At 36.2% G+C, this 23514-nt stretch overlaps 1 protein-coding gene across 2 annotated transcripts in view; it reads left to right on the top strand.

Annotated features, from left to right (window-relative positions):
- The window catches only part of ERP44 (endoplasmic reticulum protein 44), an 87927-nt gene that overhangs the window by 14944 nt on the left and 49469 nt on the right, over positions 1–23514 (top strand). The window contains exons 2-3 of one of the 2 annotated variants that reach the window (XM_079705719.1): positions 17424–17496; positions 19283–19322. The exons of the other annotated variant lie outside the window; for it this stretch is intronic. Of the exons in view, the coding sequence (XP_079561845.1) occupies positions 17424–17496; positions 19283–19322 (113 nt within the window). The remainder of the gene's footprint in view (positions 1–17423; positions 17497–19282; positions 19323–23514) is intronic. 2 annotated transcript variants of the gene reach the window in all.

Genomic DNA, 23514 nt, shown 5'->3' with positions numbered 1-23514 from the left:
GTTGCCAAGTGGATAGAGTCGTCATTATAAAATGGAAGAAGTGCCTTGGAGGAGGATTGCGCTTGTTCTGACAATCTCTCTCTGCTTCTAGTGCCTTTTTGACCTTCTGAAATGAGTAAATGGATGAGGCTTTTTATTTTAAAAGTCTGATTCTAAATATTAGTGGTTTCTTAAAGTGCTTATCAACTTGTCTCTTTCCCCTGGTAAGTTATAGCATAGTCTTATCAAAATAGTGACAAATGTAACTGTGATTGATAAAAATAAAAATCTAACTTGATATGCATTTCTACCTTTAATACAAAAGCAAATAAATTCCTGTAAGTGGTATAAATGAAAGTAGGAAACATGCGTTATGCTTTGCTATTTGAAAGGTATCATTTGCTCCACATAGAAAGGCATCATTTCTTTTACTTTGTACATTCAAAAAATACATCCCTGACTGTTGTAGTTGACTAGATATTTGGAAAATGATGACGGTTCTTTAGAAATATATAATCTTTCTCTAGTAGAATTTAGTTAGGGAAGAGAAGATGATTATAGCATATTTTGGTCACTGAAAAGATGCAAACGTAAAAATCCTATTTGTGTAAGTGTGGAAGATTTCAAATTGCTGGTTATATAGTTTCATATGTTCCTATAAGCTTAACTTACATATACCATAGTTATCCCTTAAATATTGCTTCCAGTGAGGTGTGAAGTTATTTACACATAAGCATGTATGATATCTACTACTTTTAGTAAGTTTTGGCCGTTAATCTAAATCTGCTTATAGATTTGATGAAAACTGAGGATATAACAGATCTTCTTGAATTTAGATACTGTGATGAAGGTATTTGGTAAGAACCTATTGGCATATAAGGTAGTTTATAATGAGAATTTCAGCTTGGATCAAGAAAAGCTCATTGTACGGTTTTCCTTTTCTAATCTCATGAATACATCTACAAACCCCTTCCATTGGGAAGATGGGTACTTGGTTAGCTTTTAATTCTGAGAAGTATCCAATATTCTGTAGCAAAATAATCAGATTTTCAGTCTTCTTTTTCTCATTTGGCCCATGAGGCAAGAGAAACCATCACTGAAGTAGTTAATTGTACTCAAAGTATAGTGTTTGATGCCTTAATGTAAGTCTTTCTTAGCTTACACTATTTGGGGAATACTTACATGTACAGTGGTACTAACTTCCCTTGATCATCTTTAGCTGTTATTTCTAATGCAAAATAGATTGTGATATATGAGGAAATTAGCAGAGAGTTTGTCTATATTCCTACATGAGTTGATTTTCCAAGAGTATACTATTTTGGAATATTACTTTGAAGTACTAAGTTAATAAATATCCCTGAATAGTCTAAAGATGGGATAGAAAATATTTTCTTAATGGCTTAAAATGCACTTTTATTCAGGTTGTTTAAATGGTTTTTAGTTTAAGGAACAAGGGTGTCTTCTGGGCACATTTTCTTCTAAGAGAAATACAGGACACTTGTATTACTATCAAAGTTTATTATCCCATTGTTAGGACTGGGGTAATTCCTATCAGTAAGTTGTTTTAGGTAATTAAAGTCAGTATCATTCACACAAGCCAAATAAATGTGAATGTGTCCCTTTTTTTTTTTTTTTGCTGGAAATCATTAAAAAGTATAAAGAAAGATTTCTCTTTCTGCTTAGCTTCTGAAATGATGTTTGTTATACCTAGTTCATAAGTCCAGAGTGACACATCATACAAGGAATGGCTAATTTCATCTGTTGGTGGCAGGCAGGGCCTATGTGATTTTGTTTGATTTGCATCTTGTGAAAACAAATTTTAAATTTGTAGATTGAAAGTGTTTTAAGTAGAGGAGCGGGTGTCTGCCTTACTGGTGGCTACCAGACATGATTTAACTGTTTAAAAATGATGATTGTGATGTGTTCCCTAGGTCAGAGTAGCCTCCTAATTGTGAATTAGACTACCCTTTGGTAAGTCTCTCACTTACACCCTTACAACATTTCACTCTAAGTACCCTGTTTCTTCTTGAAATAGTGTTCCGCCTGCTTCTCTTATGCTCCAGTGGTTCACTCTGTTTCTCTCTTTCTCTGTTCCTCTTTCTGTCCCCCCTCCCCCTCACTGGCTGGAGAAAGGGAAATGGCCTACATTTAAGTGACAGAAGGACAGTAAGGAGGTAAATGTACTAAGAGCTTCTTTTCTCCCTTCCCATCACATCTTGTCATCCAGTCCTTTTAACTCACAGCTTTACCTATTGCCTCCAAAGACTGGAGTAGCTTGGGAGTCTTTTAGTGTTTTGTTAGTGCCTTGGGCGCAGTTGCTTTCTTGGTGTTTTAGTCCTTGGTGTGAAAAGTAGTCAAATACAGTTTCCAGACTCTTTCTGCTAGTTGGTAGAAGGCAATTCATCTTCTGTCAGCTGTCTTCTCATTGACTGGGCAAGGCATATAACTAATGAAATTGAAGTAGATCAATAACTGCATAGTAATTCTTTCTCTAAAATAGTCTTACTCTCCTTTCAGTTCCTCTAGTCACCTAGGTTTATAGCTTTGGCTCATTGACTTTTGCAGCCCTTTAGTTTGTCACCATGACCCATTTGTCTTTCTTTTGAAAGTTTCTCCAAATCTCCCCACCTCAGTCCAGGCCCTTGTTTCCCTTCCTTCCTTGTATTACCATTTCACTCTCTTAGCTGTATAGTCTTACTTCTCCCCAGTAAAGGGAGAAGCACAGTAATTTCAAGACTTAAAGATTAGTGCTCCCCCCTTACTGAGAAGTCTCCCATGGCTTCTTACTTTCTGCTACAGCAGATATCAGTTCTTCTATCTGGCTTTCAAGGGTATTATACTTACTCTGCTAACACCTTGGTTTTTTCCTTAACATTCTGGCCCCAACCTAACCTTCCAGCTTCATCTCCCACTACTGCACTACACGAACTTCCTTAGCCAGGCTTTCTCTTCACTTACTTCATCTATAGAAACTACTCTGCTCATTTAACCGATGCAGCATTCTCTGCCTTTTTTCGGCCCTCTCTCTAAATTTTTCTGTAAGCCTTACAGTACTTGCGTCATACATCTGGTAGGCTAACTTTTCATGCATGGTCATGAATTTCTTGAAGGACAGAATGTGCCTTTTATTCCCTGCAGGTCCTACCTGGTTCAGTGCTTCCATCCCCATAGGCTCTCATCGAAGGACTTCGGTGAGCTTGTGGGAGAGCAGGTGGATATATTCCTGGTGAGCTGTACATGATAGAATTGTGATGAATGTGTAGAAGGTAAAGGTGAACAGATGTTCAGCCCAGTAGGGTAAAACTTCCACTTTAAAGTGTATTGGTTCATCCTGTGAGTTCTCTATAATAGCTAGTGTTCAATTGAAGGCTAAATGGTCATTCTGCCAAGGATGCTGTCAAGGAGAGTCCTGCACGAGGTAGGAGGGGAGGGTATTATTCAATCAGATAAACTAGTGCCCCCTTCACTTTGTAATTCTAAATAAGTACTATTTTGACCTAATAAAATAGAGGCCAGAGAGGCTGATAGGAATTGAGGAATTGACAAAGGTAATGATAAGAAGTTAAAAAATAATACTTATAATTTATAGCTGAGTAATCTTTGTAGTTTATAGACCTGTTTTTCAGTGCTCTCTTTACATCTCGTGATGTTGAAAACAAAATTCAAAATTACGAAATATATTTTTGTGGCCTTCACATTTGGTTATTTCTTTGACTACTGAGAGAGTTCCATTTAGAAGACTATCTAGCCTACATAGATGCTTTATCTGAAAACTTTATTGTTTTGAATTACTGAAAACAAAATGTTCATCGGAACTGCTGCGTTCATTTTACTTATGATAAATAGGAAAATTATACTCCTTCTTGCAAGGATAGAGAATGTGAACTTTGGTTGACTGAAACTTGCCTTTTTCTCTCTTTTTAAATGAATCCAATGGTGACTCATTCTCTTAATTTGATTGTGAATTGATTTGTCACTTTTTTACTTGCTAGTTTGTCCTAAGGCAGGCCAAGTGTTCTTCTCAAGTCTTTTTCGGGGTGGAAGCTCTCTAGAATTATTGCTGTTTGATGAATTATATGTTTTTTCTATTTAAAAGTGATCCTTTTCACTGTCATAATTTGAGTTCTAGTCCCCAAGCAAAGATTTCAGAAAATGCCTTCTAACAGCAAAGTAAATGTCATTCATGTCCTCTCCCAGCTTTAAGTAGTTGGGCTTCTCTTGAGGTCTCAAAGAATTGTAGAATGTCTAAACATGGAAGAATTTTAAAGTTACTTGGTTAATCCCTTTGTTCATTAAACATTGTGCAGTCTCTACCAAGTAAATGAGTAAAACAGTATAAAAACTACACTTCATTGGCAAAATAAAATTTACTTAAAAATAGTAAAGTAGGGGCTTCCCTGGTGGCACAGTGGTTGAAAGTCCGCCTGCCGATGCAGGGGACACGGGTTCGTGCCCCGGTCCGGGAGGATCCCACATGCCGCGGAGCGGCTGGGCCCGTGAGCCATGGCCGCTGAGCCTGCGCGTCTGGAGCCTGTGCTCAGCAACGGGAGAGGCCACAGCAGTGAGAGGCCCGCGCACCGCAAAAAAAAAAAAAAAAAAAAAAAAAAAAGTAAAGTAAAATAAAATTTTTGCAGAGCAGAAAATTTTAATTTTAATGATGTCCAGCTTATCAATTCATTCCTTCATGGATCATGCCTTTGTTGTTGTATCTAAAAAGTCATCTCCAAACCTAAGGTCATCTAGATTTTCTCCTATGTTATCTTCTAGGAGTTTTATAGTTTTGTGTTTTACATTTAGGTTAGTGATCTATTTTGAGTTATTTTTTGTGAAAGGTGTATGGTCTGTGTCTACATTCATTTTTTTGCATGTCCAGTTTGTTACAGCACCATTGTTGAAAAGGCTGTCTTTTCTCCATTGTATTGCCTTTGTTCCTTCATCAAAGACCAGTTGGTTCTATTTATCTGGCTCTGTCTCTGGGCTGTCTATTCTTTTCCATTGATCTATTTGTGTATTTCCATTGATCTTTTGCCAATACCACACTGTCTAGATTACTGTGGCATTATAGTTAGTCTTGAATCTGTGGTGTTAGTCCTCCGATTTTGTTCTTGTCCTTCAATGTTATGTTGGCTATTCTGGATCTTTTGCCTTTGTCTATAAACTTTAGAATTATTTTCTCAATATCCATAAAATAACTTGCCGGGAACTTGATTGGGTTTGCATTAACTCTGTAGGTCAAGTTGGGAAGAATTGACCTCTCGACAATTTTGAGTTTTCCTGTACATGAACATGGAATAACTGTCCATGTATTTGGTTCTTCCTTGATTTTGTTCATCAGAATTTTGAAATTTTCCTCATATAGATCTTGTACATATTTTGTTAGATTTATACTAAGTGTTTCATTATGGGGGGCACGTGCCAATGTGATGCTGTGTCTTGAATTTCATATTTATCTTGTTTATTGATTTAGGAAAGCAACTAACTTTTGTATATCAACATTGTATTCTGCAGCCTTGCTATAATCGTTTATTTGTTCCAGCAGTTTTTTTGTCATTTGTTTTGAATTTCTACATAGATTATCATGTCATCTGCAAACAAAGACAGTTTTATTTTTTCCTTCCCAGTCTGCATGTTTTATTTCCCTTTCTTATCTTATCACATTAGGTAGGATATCCAGTATGATCTTGAAAAACAATGGTGTGAGGAGACATCCTTGCCTTATAACTGATCTCAGTGGGAATGCTTCAAGGTTTTCACCATTAAGTATGATGTTAGCTGTAAGCTTTTTGTATGTTCATTAACAAGTTGTAGAAGTTCCCCTCTATTCCTAGTTTACTGAGAGTTTTTATCATGAGTAGGTATTGGATTTTGTCAAATGCATTTTCTGCATGTATTGATATGATCATATGACTTTTCTTCTTTAGCTCATTGATGTGGTAGATTACATTAAATGATTTTCAAATGTTGAACTGGCCTTGCATACCTGGGGTAAATCCCACTTGGTCATGGTGTATAATTCTTTCTATTCACTGTTAGATTCGATTTACTGATATCTTTTGGAGGATTTTTGCATCTATGCTCATGAGAGATATTGGTTTGTAGTTTTATTTTCTTGCAATGTTTTTGTCTGGTTTTGGTATTAAGGTAATACTGGCTTCATAGAATGTGTTAGGAAATATTCCCTCTGCTTCTGTCTTCTGAAAGAGATTGTAGAGAACAGGTATAATTTCTTCCTTAAATGTTTGGTAAAATTCACCAGTGAACCCATCTGTGCCTGGTGCTTTCTGTTTTGGAAGGTTATTAATTATTGATTCAATTTCTTTAATAGGTATAGATCTATTTAGATAGTCTGTTTCTTCTTGTGTGAGTTTTGGTAGGTTGTGTCATTTGAGGAATTGGTCCATTTCATCTAGGTTATCATATTTGTGGGCATAGAGTTGTTGTTAATATTCCTTGATTATCCTTTTAATGTCCATGAGATCTGTAGTGATGTCCCCTCATTCATTTCTAATGTTTGTAATTCCTAATTATGCCAATGCTTTTTCCTTCTTTCTTTACCTCTATCTCATGGCAGTTAAGAAAAGGGAGACAAAAATGCACAAAGGAGATAGATTCCTAAATTCAGATTTCCTTTTAGCAAACCACGGTCATTTCCTGATTAATATTTTGGTAGACACATACTACATGGTAGTGATGGAGGTCATGAGATAATGACCCTTAATATATATGAAAGCTTTGAGATCATCTCTCGGGGGGGTTTAGACCAAATGAGGGAAAGACAAACCCATTTGCTTTACAAAGTTAATTAAAACAGTATGTGGCATATGAGGCAGCATTAAAGAGTCTCTCTTCTAATGATTATTTAATTAGTTTAGATGTCTCAGCAAGTATATGCCCTTTCAGGGCTTCCCTGGTGGCGCAGTGGTTAAGAATCTGCCTGCCAATGCAGGGGACATGGGTTCAATTCCCTGGTCCAGGAAGATCCCACATGCCATGGAGCAACTAAGCCCGTGCGCCACAACTACTGAGCCTGCACTCTAGAGCCCTCGAGCCCAAACTACCGAGCCCGCGTGCCATGACTACTGAAGCCTGCACGCCTAGAGCCCATGCTCCACAACAAGAGAAGTCACCGCAATGAGAAGACCGCACACTGCAACAAAGAGTAGCCCCCCGCTCGATGCAACTAGAGGAAGCCTGCGCACAGCAATGAAGACCCAATGCAACCAAAAATAAATTAATTAAAAAATTAAAAAAAAAGTATATGGCCTTTCGAGGACTACTTCTGATTGACATTTAGAATTGGTTTGGTTAGAAGTAACAGGACAGTTATTAAGATAACATGTTTTTAAAGTAAGCAGTGGATTAATACATTAGGCCTATATAATAATGGAATCATCCTTGGATTTGGTAATAAAAATATTTTTACCCTAGAACATAGTACTGAAGAATAAGAAACTAGAAAGCCCGAGTTCATTCTAGAACCAAATGAATATAGAAAGTAGGAAACCAGAGGTTTCACTGAAGAACAGTTTTTCACTGAAGACTGTTGACTCACCAAAAAAAAGTCAAGTTCACATGTTTAATAGTGAAATAAAAGCATTCTTTGACATATGTAGGAGATATTTCCTTCATATTCATTTTCTGCATTGTAGAAATGCATATGCTACCAGCAGAATCTGGTAAATAAGAGAGTTAAAGAATTTAAATTACATAAGTGAAAACACTGGTATTTATTTCACTATATTATATTATATATTCGCTGTCTTTCCCATCCTACTTCCTCATTTTTCTATGGGTCCTTCCTTTTTCTCCCAAATAAACTGCTTGTACTTTACCACTTGTCTCAGGGATCCACTTCTGGCGGGAGCCCAAATGAAGATAGGCTGTCATTTTTCCTATAAAATTCCCTTTATTTTGACATAGCTTCTTGCATCCTCATGGTGTCATTTTACATGTTCCTCTGTATTCATTGTTTCCTATACACTAGTTCTTGGGCTTGATTAGATTGTGGTCAGGTTCAGTTTTGGGGGGTTAAGATTACTTAATAAGTGGTACTTTTTATTTCCTATTGCATCCTATCAAGAAGCATTAATATATAATTAACACTGCTGAATGCTATATGAAAGTTGTAATGAAAGTAAATCCTAATCATTCTCATCACAGGAAAATATATTTTTTTCTTTTTCTTTTATTTTGTTTCTACATGAGATGATGGATATTTACTAAACTTACTGTGGTAATAATTTCATGAGTGTATACATCCAATGATTATGCTGTACGCCTAACACTTACACAGTGCTGTATGTCAATCATATCCCAAGAAAACAGGAAGAAAGAAAAAAGAAGTGATAATATGTGGTTGTCCCACTTTCAGAGATGTTAAGATTGTTCAGTGACAGTGTTGATGCAGTTGTTCCACATTAAGATTAACTCAAGGCTTCTTGAAACCTACGCAAAAAGGGAGTATGACATACTGTGTAATTCTCATTGTTCAGTGCCCAGCAGTTATCTTTTGGGAATAGATCATGACTTTGCAGGAATTATGGTGGCTCTTAAATTAAAATACTTGAGAGAGAATCTTCTCTTTCTCTTTTTTAATATGAAAGTGAAATTGTTAAGTTTGATGATATTGCCAGGTGTAATATAAATATCTATATAATGTTATTCACACCCCTTTCCCCAGTGCCTAGGACAGTGCCTAGCATGTAATAGATGACTCAGTGAAAGATTTGTGGAATGACCTAACAAAAGAATGCATGTACCAACATGTTTTTAGACTCTCTTAAGGGAACTTACTTTCATCAGGCACCCTGGGGAAGAATTACAGTGTAGCACAAGGCGGGCAGTCATAATTTTCTCTTGGCATATATGTATGAATGTTTGTTCTGGACTATTACTCAGAAGATCCAGTGCTGGGTACTAATCGGGAGACAGTGATGAATGGAACATTGTCTCACACATCCCCCCCCGACCCCCCCCGCCCCGTAGCCCTGGGTCCCAGAGGGTGTTCAGAAAAAGAAGAAAACAATTCTCATCTTGAATTTTCTCCCAGTTCCTGTGCTTTGTTAGTACTTTCATTGCTAGGTCTGAGTTTTAGTGAGATGGTCGTTTTAACAGAAAAATCCTTTCCACACACTGAGAAGCTCATTCCCAGTTGTGAAGAACTTTTTGTAATAAGAGCATCCTTTCCTGAAGGTTGGAGAAGTGCACTGTCTATTCCAGGTAAATTAATTCATCCCATTTTTAGGATACAGTGAAGAACAAAACACAGACAACATCAATTTTTAATGGAAATCCGTGCATGATTAGTAACTAATATACAAGAAAATGAATTGCAACAATTTTTTTCTTTGTATTTTCTATGGTTGTTTTTACTGGCAGAATTTGATTTTAGGGGTTATATTATTCATTTTTGAATTATTTGTTTTTGCATAGAATTTGTTTTCCCAAACATGTCTGTGCCCACCATATTTTGAGTTATTTAATGAAGAAGGTTGTGACTGTTTTAATGTTTCTTTATAAAAGCAGATTGGTTCTGACTTGTCCAAAATGGGTTGCCCTGATATTATAGGAAGGTTGTATCACTGAGCAATTTAAGGGTTAAAGTGGCTTTCCAGTGCTATTCTATACTTAGTCCTATTTTTCCCCTCTCTTTGAACTTCTGGTTCATTATAATGCTTCTGGGAATACTAACAGTGAGATGTGCCTTGATTGATACTCAGCTTCAATACAGTGCCTGTCAGCCTTTCTCTGGGGACCTTTCATATCTCTTAGCTCCTTGCAGCTAACTGCAGACCTCTGTGCTTCTGCTGCCTGCCAGCTTAATGCAAAACTGAGAGTGAGAGTAGTGGCCCCAGGGAGGAGAAGCTGCCTGGGTCCCATGGCATTGGGACTTCAGGTGGGAGGCTGATTTGTCAATCTGGATTAGAAATAGAAGGGAGCTGTTGCCTGGTACATTACTTATTTCTTGCTATAGAAGAGACATAGTTTGTAAAGGGCTTTGAGAATCTCCCAGCAGAAAGGCAGGTAAATGATAGATTTAGCAAAAATACACTAAGCTGTTACTGCAGAGCTCCTAGCAGATGTAATGGCAGTTGAGAACAGTAATGCCGTAGGGAAGGAAACATCCTCTATTGAAGCTTCTATTTTTTGCCAATAATTTTAGTGTAGAAATATCTATTCAAGCAGAAGGCAGTATACTTTGAAAAATTAACATCAATGTAGATTTCTAATGAGATTTTAGATTCCACGTTTTTCTAAAATCACAGTATTACGCATCTCAATACAGAATTCTCACGAATGAGTATTACTGTATTCATATTTGAGGACCAAAAACATTGTACAAAGTTTAAAATGAATTTACATGCTTGTAGAGTCAAGAGTTTTGTTCTCTAAGGCAGTGGTACTTAATATGCATAGGAATCACTTGGGGATCTTATAAAAATGGAGATTCTGTTTCAGTAGGTCTGGGGTGGGGCCTGCATTTCTCACAGACGCCTAGGTGATGCCAGTGCTGCTGGTTCAGGGACCACCATTTGAATACAAGGTTTTAAGTATTGAGTTTTAAAACAAACAAACTCACCGGAAATACTTTCTGTTTTCTAAACTCATTTATACTAAGATATTCTAATAAAACACTTAAAGTAAGGCCTAGCAAATGCTTTTGTGACTGTAAATCTTGCTATCAGAAATCATATTTAATAACCTCTTCTTCCTGGTACTTTATTAGCTTCTGGTCCTGAAAGTCTGAAATCATTTATTTTCATGACTGAATTAACAACCTTACAGTGGAACAATACAAGACGTATTGGATTTTATCCACTAACGTAGCATGGCTATTTTTAAGTGAGGGTATTCTATGTGCTGAAATGTCTGGAAGTCATGCCAAGGAATAGCTGGGGGGACTGGAAGAAGGTATTGCTGGGAATTCGTGACGGCTCTTAGACAGCAATGTAGAGGGGTTTCTGCAGTGGGTGGGAAGATCACTTCTGAGATTCCCTCTAAATCTGAGTCTATGAATCATCACCTAGTATTGTGCTTTTCATCATTACATTATTAAAAACAAATTTTAATACAGACTTCATTCCTATTGATAATCTTATTTTCCTCAAACATGTAAAAAATATTTATTGACTATTCCCATTTCTGAACCCCTTTCCCCTATTTCTTACTTCTAACACCCTCCCTCTAAATTCTTAGTTTATTACCATAATCCACCCATTCATTCACTTAGTACATATTTGAGTGCTCATTGTGTACTGGTAGGGTACTGTAGTAGGTGATATGTGGGGTACAAAATTGAATAAGGAACAGTCTCTACTTTCAAGGTACTCAGAGTCTCCTAGAGGAGGTAAGATGGCACAAATAATCTGTGTGAAAAATAATATGTTAACACCCTAAGAAAGTGCTCTGGAGGTTCAGAGAGAGAAGTTAATCACTCTTGTCTGGGACCATCAGGAAAGGCTTCATAGAAAAGATAGCATTTGAATTGGGTCTTGAAAACTAGATAAGTTTTCCTAGCTGTTTCAAGCAGAGGAAACTACATGAGCCAAGTATGGAGGCAAGAGACTAAGATGACACATTCTAGGAATTGCAAGTACTAAGACCCCTTGCATTCTTGGATTTGTAACTTAGAGGATTTGGACCATTTGTGAGTGACCCTTGAAGGGTCATGTAGTAATTTTTCTGAGTTACTGATTTTATTCCCTTCCTAAGAGCCTAATGTTTTAAGTCAATGACTGAGGCTAGTGATTGGTGTAGCTTAGCATTCATATCTTGGTCCATCTTTATTTTTCTCTATTCATTCTCATTCCATTCGCATTTTACCACATGTTATATGGGAGGACACTATATGCTTATTAATAATTTAGAATTTGTGAAGAGATTGTTATGGTTCCTCTCAGTTGCCAAGAGTCTACTGCAAATAGGGTGACCATATATATAATTTATTGCCCAAACTGGGACCCTTTTGAAAGAGAGTGGTGCTATTAATAATATTCCAGGGCAACAGGCATATCCTGGGTTTGTCTCAAGCAAGCTAGAGTATATGGCCAACTAGAAAGTATGGTTACTCTAACTATAGTTCTTGTTAGTTGGAGTATAGAATATGGACGGGGAGCAGTACCATGTGATTTAGGAAGGCAAGTGTGGGCTAGTTTGTGAGTGGTCCTACATGCAGGCTAAGGAGTTAGGCTTTTATACTGTAGACAGCGAAAAACGCTTGGAGTTTTTTTAGCGGCAGAGGAATCAATATATGCAAAGCAGCATTGGAAAAGACTAGTCTGGACTCTGTGGGCAGGTTGGATTGAAGGGAGATATCGATTCAGAGAGTGTCATAGTACTCCCCTTTAAGGGTCTATTCAAATGGTAACTACTCGAATGGTCTTAATGTACCAGGAAAATGTATTTATTTATCTTAAAAATTATGCTGAGAGCTTTAATAACTCGCTTCCAATATGTGTTATTATTGATGTTAGTTCGTACTTCTAAAGATCCTGTTAGGTTGGTGTCTTGTTCAACTAATGTTTTTTTCAAAAGAGGAATAGCACTGGGGCCTAGCAGTGAATGCCAGAGCATTTTATATGTGTTCGTATTATAGCATGTTTATGTGTTAATATTGTAACAATTAAAGTTTGACCTAACATTGAGAGAGAGTGCATAGTAAAAAATCTTCCCAAGATTTATTTCTAAAATACTTTTTTTAAAAATCATGTGACCAACTTTTCATTGTATCTTGTTTCAAACTGATGTCTAATTTAGAGAGAATTTTGATTTTGCAGTAACTCCCACTTCCCTAACCTACATTTATCCTTTTTCTATCCTCATGGAGTAGGTTGGCTTTTGGGAAAGAAAAGGCATTTTCTACCAGGAAAACCAGATAAGGCATCATGGAAGAGGGAATCAATCCTTGAAGGATTGATTATGCAGTAGTGGAGAAGAGGACATTCCGCAAAGAGGAGACCATGTATGCAAAGAGAAGGAAGCAGAAAAATTGTGGGGCATATTTTGGGAAAAGCAGCTGGCTACTGGGTGGCTTAAAAAATGCTGTGGAAATACAGCTAGTGCACTGGCATCACCAGCCAGTTAGGTGGTCATGAAGGATACAGGGAAATTAAAGGAAAGGAAAGCTTTTTTAGTTCCCAAAGATATCTCAATGTTTAAAAACCATCTAATGGAAGAAAATATACTTTACTTGCTAAAGAAGCTCCTATTTATTTATTAAATTTAAAAAAATTTATACAATTTTAAAGGTTACTTTCCATTTACAGCTACTACAAAATACTGGGTATATTCCCTGTGTTGTACAGTACATCCTTGAGCCTATCTTACACCCAATAGCTTGTACCTCTCACTCCCCCACCCCTATATTGCCCTGCCTACCCCCCAGGCCCCCCACTGGTAACCACTAGTTTGTTCTCTATATCTGCTGAGTCTGAAGAAGCTCCTATTTAAAGCTAGCCTTTCACTTTATTTATTTGTTTTTTAATGAATTTGGGTGCAGTGTTTACTATTTACTGTGTGCCTTTTATATAAGATCATATCAGTAGACATATCTCAGACTGAAATGTTTAACATTTTGTACAATAAATGCATGTGGAAGGAATTATCTAATGAATTATAGAAGATTATTGGAGATGCTTCTCGGTTTTCTTGGCAAGAAAATGAGCTAATGAACTGAAGAGAGTGACCAGTTTGTAAAATATTTCATAAGTTTATGTCTGTATATTTACATATGTTGTAATATTCCATCATTAGAGGCTAAATTCTCCATGACTATTAAGATCTACAGAAAATTTCTGTGTAGGTTTTTGTTGTTTCTTTAAAAAAAAATTAAAAGTTTACTTCAAGTCTAAATTTAAAAATTAAATGATTTCCCTCCTCCTTTCCTGGTTTAGAGCTACTTGTCTTTATTTTACTTAAGCACTATAGCATTTGACACATAAAGGTGTTTCCCCAGGAGAATATTGTTTCTGCCCGGGGCTGACATGAAAAGAAACGATTTGTCAGACTAGTGGAGCTTGCTAACAATTCAAATAAACAACTTGTCTTTCCTTTCATACTGCATATTAATAGAAATGTTAATGATAAATTGCCTCTTTTACACCCTACAGGGAGGAGAAATTATTGGGTCAGAGACAGTTTTCTTGCTTTGGGCCCTCTTAAACACAGCTGTTAACAGAATTCTTCTTACCAGTTGCATGCTTATTAGCACAATGTTTCTTACGTAATGGTTATGTTTAATACAGCCAAATTGATTGTGCCTCATTTTTGTCATTATCTAACATGTAAAAAGCAATTACATTTAGAATATACTTCCCTGGAAACGTGTATTTTGATAGGCAGTAAGTAACTCTTCAAAAATGGGCTTCCTTAGATTATACAGCTGAAGGCCACGATCATATCTGTATTTACCACTTTTTTCTCCCCTCCTTACCACCACCACTAGTTTGAGCTCCTTGAGATAGAGCATGAATGCTATGCCTTGTGCATTTGTGCCCTCAGTACGTAGCAGACATTGTAAATGACTGTCAAGTTATTTAATGACTTGAGTTTGATAATGGCCAACTTTGTTGCTTTATTTTTATGTGGTCTTCTTGAATTTTTCTTCAGCGTACAATCCACTCTAAAATCTTCCTTTATCAATATAATTGTTAGAAACAAGACAACAGGCCCCAAATGGAGTTGCTTATGCTAAGCCCCACATCACCAAACTGAGGCTTAAGTTACAGTTTAGGCTCTTCCAGAAATGGAATCTAAAGCAGTCAATCAGGAGTCTCCTGATCAGCACATGTTAGGTAATCTGCCAGATAGACCCCTGCCATCTTCTAAAGGAAATTAACTTTGCAATAACCAATCCAATTTTTTTGCCTAGTATAACGTCCTTGTTCCTGCTCCCCTCTGCCTATAAAAGTCTGATATTTTGTACAGCTCCTTAGAGCTCCTTTCTATCTGCTAGATTGGATGCTGTGTGCTTCAAATTGATTTCTGCTCATATAAACCCTTAAACATCTTAATACGCTTCAGTTTATCTTCTGACAGTTTATACAGTTGTCTAGAGCTGGTCATACACTGATGTGGGAAGGATCTGTTAATTGAGGTATGGGTAGTAAGTAATGACTAGTGAGGGAAGTCTGATCTTTCCAGTTGATTTTTGAGGTATTGAAAATAATGAAATTAGTTATAGAAGTAAAATATTCAGGGATTTTAAGTTATCTAGCTTACTTCTAGGAGAGTATAATTTACTGGTTGCTAACAGAAATAATGTCAGCTATTGGCTACACTATTATGGTAACTTGAAAATAAGACTGGTATTATTCTTAGGTTTTTTTCTAAGAAAAGAATGAATTTATAGCAATATTTCAAATAATTAGATGGGCTTATTTACCTACCAGCATCAACATGTCTCTTTATACTATTCAGAAATTGAATTGTTGGTGAATTATAAAATTTTGAGTTGTAACTGTTGTGAGTACCAAAAGTGTCCATGAAATGAGTGGGCAGAGGAGTGTCTTCAGTACCTTGATTGGGGCCTAATGTTAATTGTCACTTGATAAAGAGCAGTGGTTCAGCGAATGGATTTCCATACATAAACGGGATTGAGCAAAAAACTGTCCAGGCATCAAATGGGCGCAACCTAAATGTCCATCAACAGAGGAATGAATAAAGAAGATGTGGTACATACATACAATGGAATATTACTCAGCCATAAAAAAAGAACAAAATAATGCCATTTGCGGCAACATGGATGGACCTAGAGATTGTCACACTCAGTATAGTAAGTCAGACAGAGAAAGACAAATATCATATGATATTGCTTATATGTGGAACAAAAAAAATGGTACAAATGAACTTATTTACAAAACAGAAAAAGAGTCACAGATGTAGAAAACAAACTTAAGGTTACCGGGTAGTGGGGGATAAATTGAGAGATTGGGATTGACATATACACACTACTATATACAAAATAGAAACCTAGGGAATTTCCTGGCGGTTCAGTGGTTAGGATGCCACGCTTCCACTGCAGGGGGCATGGGTTCTATCCCTGGTGGGGGAACTAAGATCCTGCGTGCTCTGAGGTATGGCCAAAAAAAAAGAGAGAGAAACGAAAAAATAGATAACTAATAAGGACCTACTGCATAACTCTACTCAGTACTCTGAAATGACCTATATGGAAAAAGAATCTAAAAAAGAGTGAATATATGTATATGTATAACTGATTCACTTTGCTGTACACCTGAAACTAACACAACATTGTAAATCAACTATAGTCCAATAAAAATTTTAAAAAACAAAAAACAAATAGCAACATCAACATGGGTAATCCTGTTTATACTTTTGGGCCAAATGTAAGTTTCAAACCTTTCCTTATAGCTTGCTGCCAAAGCAGATGTGTGTCTCTTTTTGAAATTAAATACTTGCGCTTCTACCTTTATCCTCTATGCTGATTTTGTATGTATTCATTCCTTGCTTGATTTTATTTTTCATGGCCTTGTTCACCAGTCCCACCAAATATGATGCTGAAACATCTCTCTTTCACTCATTATATTAGATATTATCAAACTACTTACTGCATTAGAGACAATACACGATTTATTTGATTTTGTTGTTGTAACTTAATGCTTGTTTCTCCATTAGACAATAAACTTTCTGAGTGCAGAAAAAACAAAAACCCACAAAAAAACACATAATGTATTAAAGATGGAACCTAAAAATAAAATACACTAAATATTACTTTTTAAAATAAGTAAGCAGTTGTTAGTTTAGTTTAAAATCGTGCCTTTTCTTTGTTTTGCAGATGGCAAGCTGAGATTTTCTTTGAACACTAAGAAACACTAAGGTTTTGATAAAATTGAACTTAGCGTTTTAGACACGTTAAAGTGGATGCACTTTATTGCTCTTAACTCTCTTTTTAATAACCTCTCACCTAACACATCGTAACCACCTGTAAGTGAAGACCAGACAAGAAGGGCTTTTGGTTAACAATTTGAAAAGTCATTCTTGAATTGTTCTTTTTATTATTTTGTTCTGTCTTAGAGACATGGTGGGATAGAATCAGCAGACTTAGCTTTTGGTTTTATATTCTTTCAAAACTGTTAATAATCTGGCAAAATTTTTCTTGTGGCACCAGAGATAAATTTGTTGAGAATATTAATTTAAAACAGTGAGTACATTTTTAATTTTGAAAATTGTTTGGAAACAATCTCTTTTATGTATTTAGAAGTATAGGAAATCTATTGAACCAGTTTCTAGGCTTGAGAAATTGTACTTCTACTTCACTGATCTTGTGAAGGGTTAGAATAGATAATAAAGATTAAAACCAACTGATGGATAATTTTTTAAATAGTGGAACCAACTTAATTCATAAATTTTCTTTTTCTTTTTAGACTTTCAGCATTATTTGCCTTTTGTGGAAACATTTATTAATTTCACATTTTTTAAATTTCCAGGTAACTTGGGTTCTTACCCCTGTAACAACTGAAATAACAAGTCTTGATACAGAGAATATAGATGACATTTTAAGTAAGTACCTTGATATTTTTAAAGTATACTTTCTTCTCTCTAAAGAGTTAGTTTATATACAAAAACAAAATAAAATCTCAGTTATCTAGAACAATTGAGGAGCCAGCATTCTGATTAATTCCATGGTATAGGGAATTAACTAAGCATTTTTGGTTTTAGTTTTTAGTAAAGTTTCTTAAAATGCGTAAGTCTACTTTCCTGTGTTACAAGTAAGCTTTTAGTCTTGTTTTGTTTCTTTGCCTTGTCATGAATACCACTCTTAACAATTCAGAGTATTTTGTTGCTTAGAGGCCAGCAGTTTCCACTGTGCAGTATTACATGTTAATGACCTTAGGACACAGCCTACAATTTTTTTTTGTCTTTTTTTTTTAGCTTTTAACTAAATCACCTACTCTGATCTCTTTTATTGTCATTGGTCCAATTAAGTTCAATAAGTGTTTTGCTTGTTTGCTGACAATGTGATTGTAGATACAGTTAACTTGGGGGAAAACATTTCTTGTTTTTAAAAGTAGTAGAGGGAAGGTGAAGACGTGGTTGATAGAAAAATCACAACTTAGGAGTTTTAAGAAAATGTAGTGTCTTTAAGACAGTGTTTTAAGAAAATAATGTCTTTTTTTTTTTTTAAGCATTCCATTTCACCCACTGGTTTGAGCAAAACTAAAAATAGTAAGAGTTAAAAGGAGTTATTCATTGACCATCATATATTGTTTTGTGTTCTTGGAACTGGTTTTAAATGCTAGAAAGTCTATTCCCATATTATGGGATCTCTTTAGAGAAATGGTGCTATAAACTTTAGCCTGTATCAGTGTCACCTGGAGGACTTATTGTCAGTATTGCTAGGCCTGCCCCCAGTTTCTGATAGGAATTGCTAGACCCCGCCTAAGAATTTGCATTTCTACAAGTTCCAGCATGATGCTGGTGCTTCTGGTCCCAGGGATCACAGTTTGTGAACACTGCTTTAAAGTAAATGGCAAGTAGATAAAAAGTGCTTTGAAGGTAAACAAAGGAAAAAGAGAATTGAAACTTGCAAATCATCTTCACTCCTTTTATCTTTCAAATTCTAGAATATCTTTGTGGGTATGGTTTCTGTGTGTGTGTGTGTGTGTGTGTGTGTGTGTGTGTGTGTGTGTGTGAGTACTGAGTACTTGAGTTTATTTAAGTTTCTCTTTGTTAGGTTTAGGCAAAAGGAACAGATATATCTTTCTCATGTCTTCACATCTGGATATGCAAATAATACTGTTATATTTTACAACAGAGAATAACTGTTAAATGGGTAGGAACCAGAAAAGGTACATCTTATGCAACACTGTTATTTGTAGATTACTTGTTGCAACTAGGTGGCATCTGAGTTTTAGAAATAGATTAGTTATACAAGTCTATTCTCTGAAATAGGATTTTATTTGCAAAACTTGGTTATTCATGAATATGAAAGGTCAAAAAATGGATTATTAAAATCCAAATCACTCCACTTCACTTTTTATGAGAGTAGGCTATTTAGTAGCTTACTTGCCTGATCTGGGTTTGATTCTCTGTTTATTTTATATTCATTCAGTGGAGGTATTAAGATGGAGGACGATACAGAGAAAAGGAACAGGGACTCCCACAAATTATATAAGCTGTCCATGACTCTCTGTATGGGTTTCTGAGTGAGAGATAAGTTACTGTGTATTTTTAGTGAGCCTTTAAGAATGGAAAAAAGACCATGATGAAAACCATATCTTTAATTATGTCATAATTATGTAGGCATGAGTAACTTAGGTTATTTGGTTTTGTTTTTCAATTTCAGACAATGCTGATGTTGCTTTAGTAAATTTTTATGCTGATTGGTAAGTAATATTTTATTTTTTTGGCGGGGGGGGGAGTGCATCATTAAGTTTTTTTTAAACTTTCTAGAGGTGATTTTTCTTTGCTAGAAAGGAGTAAGTGGGGAAGCCTCTTTTTTTTGTGAGACAATATTCCATATACAAAAATCAATTAAGGTTCATTCAAAGATGAAACAGCTCAATTTGGTGAGCATTTGTCTTGAGAGAAAATATACCTGATTCCATTATCCCACATTTTAAAATAAAAGCAGGTAACATAAAAACTCAGATCTCTCTGTCTCTCTCTCTCTCTGTCTCTCTGTCTCTCTGTCTCTCTCTCTCTCACACACACACACACACACACACACACACACACACACACAATTACGTATTGCAATTCTCTATTTTTCCTGACTGAGGAGTAAGGCAGTGTTTGGAGGTGAGGATGTGGGTGTGGCAAGTTTAGAAGGAAAAATAATCTTGACATTTTATAACATATACCATCTACTACTACCTACTACTTCTAGGAAGCCTTTACTCCTTTCCCTGTCTGAATTGGATTCTGTCTTATGTGTTCATATAGTTCCCTATGTACCACATTCTTTTCTTGCTACATTGGTTTTTTTTTTAACATCTTTATTGGAGTATAATTGCTTTACAATGGTGTGTTAGTTGCTGCTGTATAACAAAGTGAATCAGCTATACATATACATATATCCCCATATCTCCTCCCTCGTCTCCCTCCCACCCTCCCTATCCCACTCCTCTAGGTGGTCACAAAGCACCAAGCTGATCTCCCTGTGCTATGTGGCTGCTTCCCACTAGCTAACTATTTTACATTTGGTAGTGTATATATGTCCATGCTACTCCCTCACTTTGTCACAGCTTACCCTTCCCCCTCCCCGTGTCCTCAAGTCCATTCTCTATGTCTGGGTCTTTATTCCTGTCCTTGCCCCTAGGTTCATTGGAACCATTTTATTTGTTTGTTTTGTTTTGTCTTTCATCTTTGTGCTCTAGCAAACAGAGTTTGAGAGCAGAGATGTCTTACTTAGTATTCCCAGCATCTACAAGGGCATAATATATAGCAGACGTTAAAGAATGTGGCATGGGGATAGGAAGAAGGGAGCTTCAGCTGGAGAGAAGTTTGAAACACTCACATGATCCTTATTCCTAGACAATCTGTATCTTATATGACCCTTTTAGGCTTACTACCTAGTAGATGCCACTACCCTACTTCAGGCCACAGTACTGCAATTTACCTAGATTCCTGTGACAGTCTCCTAGTTTATTTCCTGTGTTTCTAGTCCTATGTGTCTCCATTCTGTTCACTACAAAGTAAGCCGGAGTATGTTTCCTAAACTGCAAATTGAATTAGTTTACACCTCATCTTAAAACCCTTAAATGTTTTCTATTACCTTTGCCTAGGAGGCCCCTGATGACCTGGTCCCTTCCTTCCTCTGTAGCTGTATCTCTTGCCTCTCTCCACTCCCACATTCTGTTCTGTTATACTGAATGTCTTTCAGTTTATGTAATATTCTGTATTCTTTCATCATTGGACCTTTAGTCATGGTATTTTCTCTGTCTGAATGGATCTCTCTTCTCTTACCCACTTCTTTACTTCCTTAAGTCTGAATCATCTTTCAAGTCTTGGATTAGATGCCACTTTCTCCAGGTCACCTTCCTATATCAGTACCCCTACCCCTACTCTTAAGTCAGGTTAGGAACCCTTTTTATATCTTCTCATAACACTACATACTTACCCAGTCATAACACTTGTATGCTGTGGTTTAGTTGGTACTTCCCTACTGTATTAGTAGCTTTGTGAAAAGTTACTGTATCTCTTTTTTCAACATGAATCCCCAAGCACTTTGCATAATACTTGGCAGATAGGTATTAACATAATAAATAAATATTTATTTTTATTTATTATATTATTTATTTATATCATTATTATATTATATTATTAATTTATTTATTATATTTATTAACAAATAAATATTTACTGGATGAATGATGTATAGTATCTGTATTTGAAGAACTTCAGTAAAATGTTGAAGATATACAGAGAAAATACCATTTATAAAATGTACAACAAAAGGAAGCATTTTCCAAGGTAAATTAGGATTATCCAGATGTAACATTAGCCACAACATTTGGTAGAAGATTATTTAATTCAGTCCACTTTAAAGATAAAACTGAGATCCAGAGGAGTAAAGTATTTCCCCACAGTCACCTGACTAGATTATGGCAGAGTTAAAAAACTAGAATGCAGTTATTTTGATGGAGGGATTTTGTGTGTTATAAGAAAAAGAAATAGAACATGCCACTGACCTTCTTGCAAAAAGTGAATTGGAAATGTGGAATAACTGCAGTTATTTGAGAAACATATTACCAAAGAATACCTGGAATTGTTCATAAATTAATACTCTTTTATTCAACTGAAAAAACTTGGGTAACTGGCCATAGGACATAGACTTACACTGTGTGGCCTCAAAGGCTGGATTCTGAGTTCCCTCTGGAAGTTATGGATGTGGCACAGTTTAAGGAAGAATTCTCTAATAGACCTGCCTAAAAATATACCTGAGAGGACAATAAACCATAATAGGAACTTAATAATGCTGTTATGTGCCAGACTCTTTACATATATTGCTTTTAATGCTCAGAACTACCCTGCAGGTAGGTATTATAATTTCCATTTTAGGTTGAGGAAATTGAGGCTCAGAAAGGTCAGACGGCTAGTAAGTGGTGGAACTGGGATTTAAACTCAGGTATGTCTGACTCCAAAGCTTATTTTTTTCCCCACTAGGTTATACTATTAGCAGGTGCCCCTAAATTGTCCCTGCAGAGACTTTTACCCATTTGGTTGATTTGTAAAGGGTCGATTCAAGTACTAGATTGGAGATTGGATTCTGATGACCCTTAAGGCCCTGTTAATAGATCTATTTTCTTTGGTTGTGTTACTTTTATAAATGTAACTTTCCATATGTATGAAGGTACAGTAATATTGCAATTGAATTTTTATTTCATCTTCCCCTTTCACATTTTGGTATTAAAACCGATCCTATTTTAAACATTAATCTGTGCTTAAGTGCTTACTGGGCAGCAAACTGGACAATCCAGAAAGGAGCTGTTAATATCTGTCTTTACCTTGCCCATAAGCCAGGAGCCTGTCCACTGAGTCTTTACTAGGCCATATCCTAACTCTTCCAGAAACCATCAATCAGTCCTTACCCCTTGCCTCCCTGGCCCTCTAGAACGCTATCTTCAGCAAACTGTAAGAACCCACAAACCTGTGGTCCTAGCCTCTCCAGTTCCTCCAGTCTATCAGTTTATTCATTTAACAGACATCTACTGAAATGCTTATTAGAATATGTAGTCAAATAAGACACGGTCCCTGATATCCACAGACCCCACCCACCTATCCCAGATGGGAGAGATTTAAGAATGCTAAAAGAGGAAAGAGCCACTTGAAAGCGAGAGATTGAAGATACAGATTGTGTCTCCTTGGTATATTCTAGGACATCTCCTTAGGAAGTCAGGTGAGTGGGCTAGAAGAGTTACATACAGAAAGAAATAGGGAAGAAGTATAAAGTTTGTTTTCCTTTCACAGGCTTTAATAATATTTTTGTTGAATTATAGTTAATATGTATGACCTAATCACATGTGGATTAAAGAGCTCACAGGCTTCATTTAAGAAAATTTCTTGATGGCAAAGGGCTCAGGAAGCAATAGTAGCAATTATAGTTTTGTTGTTGTTGTTGTTAACAAATACTGCATACCTTTTTCATACGAGAATAACCATTCTAGCGCAGCTGCTTGTGTGCTGATTCTTATTCTTCTCTTTCTTATCAGGTCCCTTTAATGACCCATAGAATATATTTGTGAAGTGGTTGGCCTGATTAAGGGGCAGTCAGAATTAGAGGTATCAAGTTTCTGGAATATTATGGGGTTTGTGCCCCCTTTTAAAAGTAAAAGCAAAACAAAAACAGACAAAGGAAACATGGACAGGAAAGTCTCATTTGGGGATTAAAAAATTTTGCTCCTGAACTTAGTATATTTAATAGTTTATAGATACAAAAGCCCATTTTGACCAGAGGTAAATTTTGAGGGGGAAATTCACTCTATACCATATATCTTTTTTTTTTTTTTTTTTTTTTGCGGTACGCGGGCCTCTCACTGTTGTGGCCTCTCCCGTTGTGGAGCACAGGCTCCGGAC

The sequence above is a fragment of the Hyperoodon ampullatus genome, assembly GCF_949752795.1.
Source record: "Hyperoodon ampullatus genome assembly, chromosome: 6".
Lineage (NCBI taxonomy): Eukaryota > Metazoa > Chordata > Mammalia > Artiodactyla > Ziphiidae > Hyperoodon > Hyperoodon ampullatus.
Note: the sequence above shows the minus strand (reverse complement) of the source record. Positions and strands in the feature narration are given on the sequence as shown.